The sequence below is a fragment of the Coturnix japonica genome, chromosome 18 (genome assembly GCF_001577835.2).
Source record: "Coturnix japonica isolate 7356 chromosome 18, Coturnix japonica 2.1, whole genome shotgun sequence".
Taxonomy (NCBI): Eukaryota; Metazoa; Chordata; class Aves; order Galliformes; family Phasianidae; genus Coturnix; species Coturnix japonica.
In genome coordinates, this window is record NC_029533.1 from 468,763 (window position 1) to 477,410 (window position 8,648).

The following is an 8,648-nucleotide window of genomic DNA, read 5'->3' on the forward strand; positions in this document are numbered from 1 at the left end:
TTAGGAACAGCTGCAGTTAGCGGCCCTGTGTTAGCATTTAGCCTACGATAATCAATAGTCAATCTCCATTTGCCATTTGGTTTTCTGACAGGCCACACAGGAGAGTTAAAAGGGGAGTGAATGGGTATCACAATTCCCTGTTCCTTTAATTCTGCCAGCAAGGGGCCAATACCATTACGTGCCCCCAGGGGTAAAGGATAAGGCTTAACGGAGGTCAAATGGGAGGGGGGAAGCGGGGGTGCCACTTGCAACAGACGGATATCTAGAGTGGGGACGCCGAACACCCAGCTCCCTCCCTGGTCATCTGTCCAGCTCCTACCCTTCAGGATATCTAGCCCTAACAAATTAAGAGGATATTTTCCTACAACCATGGAGACCTCTTGCGCTGCTTCCTCTCCAGGCAATCGCAACCTCACTATTGCCGTGGCTTGAGAATGTATGCCGCCCATTGCATCTGCTACAAACATTTTTCTGCGAGACAGGGTTACACCAGCACGGTCAGCATCTTCTGTTTTAATAGCAGAAATTTGTGCTCCTGTATCTACCAGAAATGTCAGAGGAACTAGTCTAGGTTCAACAATGCATGTGATTAACAGGTCGTTTCCTTTTGTTGTGAGCTTTCTAATGTGCATCCAACCTCCGCCCCCCCGCTCACTTGAGAGGAGCGAAGGCATTAGTTTTCCTGTGGCCCTAGTGTCTGGGCTGATTCCAAAGAAGGGGCACTCGGAATTAGAGTGTTGCTCTTTTCGAGCTTCTGGTTCGGCCATCCATTAACTAACCTCTCTAACCTGTCAGTAGATAATCCATTCATTAAGTCTCGCGGAATGCCCTTCTGCCAGCCTAGTGTCCAAAGATTATTACGTTTATGATCTATATTTCGCCCACTTGGTTTCATAGAAAATGAGACCCCTTTAGACCCGTTGTTCTCTAGTCTGGATAGGGGGCGGGGTCGAATTGGCCACTGCGCGCCTCACTCCTTTTGTTTCAAATTTACTGGTGGAAGAAATCACCGGCCCATATTTTCTCCCATAGTTAATTAATTCTTGGGCAACCTCCCCCCATGTCCATGCTTTATGTCCTGACTGCAGATGGTTCGAGGTTATAGATCCTTCTAATGCTGCCCGGGTTCTTTCTCCCTGAGGCATAGCCTGTATCTTTCCTTGTAGTTGTATGCCTATGGGTTTCAGTGATTCTGGAAGCCCCCTGATTAAAGGAGTCATCCGTTCAGGATCAACAGGCATCATCATAGGTGATTCATGATGTGGCTGTAGCTTTCTATCATACATCATTTGCAGACAAGCAGCTTTTTGAACACTTTCAACCAATTGATCAACTGTCCCATTAATAGCAAGAGGGTCTCCCCTTTCTAAAGGGTTAAGACCACCTGCCCAATAGGCAGCCCTCTGTGTTAGGGACCAAGGAGCACGGTTGTTACCAGTAGTTAAAAATACTCCAGGCCCCCAATAACCTTCAGCTTCCTTTTCAGTTAACAGAATTTGGTCTCCGCCAGTGAGACTAACCCTCCAAACATACTCTGTCTCTGATTCCTTTGGAGAGCGGCTAAAATCCTTCCTCAGCTTTGCCAATTCAGTGGCAGAGAAGGGGATTTCTTTAACATTCATTTGAGGGTCCAGATCCTCACTGTTATCAAATGTATATTCAGTTTTTATCAAAGGACGCAATTGGGCTGGCGAGTCCTCTAATTTGTTAAGCCTGGACTTTATTTCTTTCAGTCCTTCTAAAGGATAGACCTTTTCTTGAGGCAAGTTATGAACGACAGTGTCGGTAGTATCCCTACACCTTAATTGTTCCTTCAGAGCCTCTAGTAAAAGAGCTGCATCATGTTTTTCATATTCTAATTGCTTTTTGAGCTCCTCTGTCTGTTTCTGCAGAGTCTGAACTAACTCTTGCAGAGATCCTATGGTTTGGTTTTCTGCTTTAAGCTGCTGGTCTCGGAATTCTATAGCAGCAACCAGAGCAGAACCCAATACTGCACAAATAAACGATTTTCCTTTTCCAGCTCGGCTACGAGCATTCCTTTGCAGAACACTAATACGGTCTGAAACACTCTGCAAGTTATACCAGTTTTGTCGTGCCCAATCCACCCCTGATAAAGAGGGCCGAGCACCATGTTTTTCTAAAAGGTCAAATAACACATCTTCACTTTTCGTGGTGGCAATACTGTCACTCATTTCTCAATACCCTAAAAGACACACACGAAGGGAAGGTACACTTAACTCCTTACCCCTCTCCAGGGAAGCACACACCAATTAAACAAAGATACTCAAATCGCTATTCCTCTTCTTTGTGCGGAGACAAAGAGGCTCAAACAACACTTTCAAAGAAAACGCTTTACGCAAATCGCTCCTCACTTCCCCTCGAGGCGCGATAACAACGCCAAGCACCACACCTAGGCAACAGTACACTTCTAGGTTTCTTAAACGACACCTTCTAGGCTTCAATAAAAGGGAATATACTTCTTGGAGAGGCACACACTTTTTTGGTCAAAAAATATCACTTATTCACTTCCCCAAGAGACACGCACTAAAAGGTCCAAATTTCACCAGAATATGGAGCGATCTTCCTGGAGAGGTACTCACGTAAAAGTTACCCAGTTTATCGCTCCTTGCAACTCCAGGAGGTGCACACAGAAAAGTTTCAGGCAATATCTGGGAGGACAACACTCTCACGGCGGGTATCCTGCCGACTACGCCAATAAAAATGTCTCGCTCCAATTTGTAGGAGGGAGGCAAGGTTCTTTTGTGTATATACCCGGCGTGAGATTAAGAAGCAACGGTTCAAATGTTGGTCCAACCAGTTTATTAAAGTATTAAAGTCCTAGCCGATTTTAGGGAGATGGGGAAGGGAAGGTAGGCGATAGGGAAAGTAGGAAATATAAGCAAGGAGTCTTTGCAGATAGCAAAAGAGATATAGTCACCACCGTGGGTCCAGCGAGGTACACAATAGGTCCGTTGATCTCAGGAACTCGTCTGATCACCGCGGGGGATGGGAGACAGCCAGGGAGCTCTGCAGCAAGCCGGTCCCGGGGGTTCTTCCGACAAAGTTTTCCCCTCAGGGAATTCTCCGTCAAAGGTGTCTTTGGGAGTTTGTCTCCAAAGTCCCCAGTTTAGCGAGGGCCTTTTATCCTCCATTTCTGTGAGGTTGTTTTTCTCCTTAGTTTGGTGTGACATACCTGGCCCAACAGATAAGCCAGAAGGGAGTGGTGCCTTTGTTGCCAGGCACAAGCATTATCACCTTTCGCAGTGGTCAGCTCCTCCAAGCCGCACCCCTGAGAAAGGCTGCCTGTCCTGCTTGCAATCATGAGCAGAGGTGCCGTGTCACGATGACACCCATCATTCACTCTCCTGGATAGTTATCAGTTGCCAGTCAGAGTCTTATCGTTCACGAAGCAAGCTTTGAGACAAATAAGAAAAACAGTTCTGTCCTTCACAGTTTCAATACCTCCTCATTGGATATAGCCGGAAGAAGTCTACAAATAGGGTTCTCTTTGGATTTATGGCATCTAAAATTGAGATTTCTGAGGCTGTCGTTAACACAGCCACCTCATGCAGTTAAAGGAGAACAACAGTAGTTCATCTCACCGTGATGAACTGCCATGCTTATTAAGACCTATTGTCTTAATAAACTGAAAACAGTCATTCAGAGAGTCATTATTGCACCAATAAATCAGGTATTAGAGGAAATTATTCTTTACATGTAAACTTTCTCTATGGACCCATCACAATAGCTCACAAGGGAAATGAAGGAGAAAGCATAGATTCTAAGAGACAGTGTTTACAGTATATCATCACCTAGCTTGACATCATTTGTTTTCACCTCCCAGGGCTCATGGGAGTCATAGTATCACAGTATCATAGTCTCGTGCAGGTTGGAAGGGACCTTAGAGATCATCGAGTCCAACCCCCGGGATTCGAGCCTCTGTGTAGCAGAGCGGCACTTCTACCACTGGCGCCACAGGGGGGATTCGAACCCGGACCTCCAGTGTTGTAATGCGGCATTCCTACCACTGTGCCACTGGGGCACACATTGGAGAAATCAGTGGATCTGAATGAAATGGTAGAAGGATCATCATTTTACTGTACTCTGCTTCTCTGCCTGTCCCATTTAATATTTGAAAATAAAAATCCTACATCCCTGCCGTCTTGTTCTCTGAGCATTTGACTGTTTTCTGAGGAATTAACAACTCCTCTGCAGTGATATTAAGAGACAGCACTCCAGTATTTCCATAGAAGGCAACTTCAGATCCAGACAGGAAAAAACTGCTTTACTCAGCTGCTGTCAGTATAAAACTTCCCACTTCAGGCTCTTGGAGAAGGCAGATTAAAGCCATCCAAAAGATATTCTAATCAGTGCCATTATCCTAAAACAAGTATGGTCTGGCTGGTGGAATGAAAATGACTCTTCAGTGGCTCTGATGGATGGTGCCCTGCTGCCAGCAGATGGATGCAGAGAAATCAGTTCTCACACTCCTACTCAGTATAAGCACTGCCAGTCATGACGCCAATCACAACATGCTGATCTGCCTAAGTGCTGGCACAGACATACACTAGAGTGGTGTACAGAGTTCCACAGCAGCACCGTTGGAAAGGCAAAAAATGCATCTACTCTCAGATCCTAATCACAGTCATACAAGATCCAGTTCTCAGTTCAAGTTTGCTCCACAGCTATAACTTTGGGAGCAACATTCATTCTCTCCCAACTCAGAAGCATTTCTTCTCATCTACTAAAGAGATGTGTAAGCAGATTGTTTCATTGGAAATCTGAATCATAAATATGGAAACTATACCTCCTAAAATAACCATACATCCTTTATTCACATATAAATGTTTTCCTGTATGTATGTAATAGATCACCTATGGGTTGGGTTCCAGTATGCAAAGATGTGGGGTTATATAATAAATGTGATTTACAGTGTGCCATTGCCTAGACCAAAGTAAGTGGACACTTAAATTGTACTATGTTTGTCTCCTTGTCTTCTGTCTTTCTCTAGTCTTTTCTGTTTAATTGGAACAACCAGGTGATGTGCTGCTAAGATTTTTTATTATTTTATTTTGTTTTGTTTCATTTATTTGAGCATTTAGAAGACTTTCAGTGTTTGGTGGTGGTTCATTAAGAAGAAATTGGTAGACATGTCCCTGGCTGACCCAGGAGGATGTGACAGACTAGGAGAAGCACTGAGAATGACTGAAAAGGATCATCAGAAAGATCATAGTGTACTGTACTAAGTACCAACATAGGGAACTTCTTTAATCTGTATTGTTTAGTTTGTTATAACCAAAAGTAAGACTAAAGCTTAAAGGTAATCATGAGCGGGCCTACATCTGGCTGATGGCCAGTCATTAATAGTGCTCCCTGGGACTAATTTCTAGGGTGTTCTGCTGAAAATTTTTATCAGTGATCTGGATGAGGGAGTTGCAAGTTTGTGGAAGGACAAGAGGCCTTGAAGAGGGATCTAGAGCACTAACAATTGACAGTGGCATAAAATTCAACAAAGGTTAAGTGCTGCACCTGAGCCAGAGTAGTGCCAATCACAAGCATACCATGGGGGAAAAGTAACTGGAGAGTAGCTCAGCAGAAAGAGATCTGGGCATGCTGGTTGACAGCAGGCTCAGTGTGAGCCAGTGGTTTGCCCTGGCAACAAAGAGGGCAAGGCATATTTTGTGGTGTATTAAACACATCATAGCCATCCGGTCTCCCGCTATATTTAGGATTTGAAGGTAATTGAATTTTTGTTGCCCAAAGGAGGGCTACAAAGCTAAGAAAAGGGATTAGAAAACATGTTCTACAATTGGGTAGAGAGGTGATCTCATTGCTCCCTACAGCTCCCTGAGGAGGGGAAGCAGTGGGAAATGCCAGTCTCTGCTCCATGGTCACGGATGGCAGGACTCTTGGGAATGGCACAAAGCTGAACCAGGAGAGGTTCAAAATGGACATTAGGAAAAAAATATTTACTGTCACAGTGGTTAAACACTGTAACAGGATTCCTAAGAGGTGTCTGATTTTCCGTGTCTGTCAGTGGTCGGTAACATGCATTGGTTAACTCTGAAGTGGTCAGAACCTGATGAATACAATTATTGTATAGAGCTTAGTGATGGCGACAGTATGGTTTATGAGCAAGAATCAGGGGGAAGGCCAACAAAGCAGTTGTCAAGGTATCAGTCTGTTGCAGATTGACCAGGATAAAGAGACATATGAAATATGTCTGGGAGAAGTCTCACTATCACTAGCTCTTGTTCTCATGGAAGGCTTTAATTCACCAACTGGAACTACAATACAGCACAGAATAAACAGTCCAGGAGGTTTCCAGAGTGTGTGGAAGATAACTTCCTGACCCAGCTAGTGAGTGAGGCAACTAGGGGAGGCATCAATGTTAGACTTGAATTTGCAAACTGAGAAGGACTTGTGGAAGATGTGAAGTTTGGAGGCTGCCTTGAACATAGCAATGATAAATTGTTAGAGTTTTTGATTACTGGAAAAGTAAGGAGGGGGATTAGAAAACTAACACTTTGGACTTTGGGAGGGCAGACTTTAGCTTATTTTGGGGACTGGATGACAGACTACTTCAGGATCCAGTCCTGAAGGGCAAGGACTGGGCACACTTGAAGAAGGAAATATGAAAGGCACAGGAGCAGGTAATACCCATATTCTGAAGGTTGAGCTGGAGGGAAAAAAGACTAGCCTGGCTGAATTTACATGAGGATAGGAAGGCTCTACAGAGGGATCTGGATAGGCTGGATTGATGGGCCAAGGCCAATCGTATTAGAGTAAGTGTTCCAATCTGCGATTCTGTAATAGCCCCAGTGCGGTAACATAAGAGAAGGAAAAAAAGAGTAATTCACTCTAAGCTGCTTATTGGAATAGTCCTTGGAGCTAAACACACCTCTCAGTTTAAGTTTAAAGAAGGGACATAAAAAAAATGATAGCAAGATATTCTTGGGCAGATAGTTATAGGACAAGGGCAAACAGTTTTATACTAGAAGAGGTGAGAGTTAGATGTTAAGAAGAAATTCTTTGTTTACCCACAGGAGTTGTGTATGCCCCATTGCTGAAGGTCAAGTTGGATGAAGCTCTGGGCATCTATGGCAGGAGCATTGGAGTGAGTTGATTTTTAGTGTCCCTTCCAATGCAAACCATTCTATGATATTATTCTATAACAGTTTTCCATTCCAAATGGCCTTAGAGACAATTTTCCACTTATTCACACAATGCAAGATGGCACTGGAACTTTTCATGTGTAAGGAAGTTTATGTAAAAAAATTGTATTTCCCAACCATCTTTGCAGTTTTATTGTGTATCACTCTACCAATCTGAGAAACATATATTGTACTTTTTACCCTTTTGACACTGAAACATAACACTTAAATTCGAGTTTGGAAAGGAAGAGAAATTTCCAGTTTTGTATGTAAAGTGCAGGATGCATAGACAGAATGAAGTCACAAATGTCCCCTTTGTGTTGCAGTGTGTTAATCAGTACGAATGGAAAAACAGTTACCAAAAGACACCAGTCTGAACTCAGACCACTAAACTCTGCCATATTTGCCCTACATCGCTGCCACACAAAGGTATCAACAATGGGTTGCATAACTGGGATGACATCCAAGAGGGTGGTCCAACACCTTGAGTGTAATAATTGTAGGAATTTATTTAATACGGTGTCCAAATAAATATTGGTTGTAATCAGTGTCTTCATCTGACTCAGTCCTCTTATCAGCAGCTAAGGACATTGCAGCTGCAAAACTGCACTGCATCATGTTTGAAAACTGATTATTATGGCTTGTATAATTTTCAGTGCAAATAAATTTTAATAGCAATTGGATTAAATAACAGACTGACTTGCATTTTCTTCACTTATTAATAGAATATGCAAATATTCTTCTGGTATAATTTGATCAGAGTGGATACTCTTGTTTTGAAGATTTGGGGACAGAAAAAATTACACGCTACTCTGGTCCACAGTTAAAAATAAGACATCTGTTCCAAGGGGATTTAAGTCCAGATCAATGGAATGTAACTATAGTGAATGAGAGATAAAGGTACATGTCTGATCTGTATTCATCCCAATTCATTACTTGATGCATTTCTAATCAACTACAATCATTTAAAATATATATATATAATTTCTCAACTGTTTATGTCATCATGGTTTACTGTAGGTAAAAGACTGGAAGGACCCTAGAAGTTTGTGAAATATATGTCATGTTGGTTTGGGAGCACACAGGGACACAAGTTAAAGTTTCTCCTCTCCCTGCCACACATCTGAAGTGTGTGATGACTTCTTCAAATGGACCAAGTGGAATGGGAACCCTACTTGTGAAAATTCCTGTTCTATACTGGGCTCAGGAATCCAATAGCAAACATTTCTCTAAAGACTCCAGCCTGGATACTTATTTTTATGGCAGTTAGTATCATTACTCCTTGGTGTTGGGTTTCAGTTGGAAGAAGCTAGACTTTCGCTGACATGTTAAGATACGAGCACTCTGAGGAGGAGTAAAACATTTGTCTCTGCCAGCTGCTCAGGAACATGATCTGAGTCAGACATTAGAACTTGTGGATTTACACATTTGTTTTGGACATCATAAGTTCATTTTAAGAAGAACTTCTCCCTGGACCAGCATACACACATATAT

The 8,648-nt window shown here is 42.9% G+C and overlaps 1 protein-coding gene across 1 annotated transcript; it reads right to left on the reverse strand.

Annotated features, from left to right (window-relative positions):
- Window positions 1-556: 556 nt before the first annotated feature.
- Window positions 557-2,395, reverse strand: LOC107322042. Its single transcript, XM_015879638.2, is given in 2 exon segments — window positions 557-925; window positions 927-2,395. Coding segments are annotated over 2 exon segments (1,518 nt in total). The 5' UTR covers window positions 2,193-2,395; the 3' UTR covers window positions 557-673.
- Between the last annotated feature and the right edge of the window lie 6,253 nt (window positions 2,396-8,648).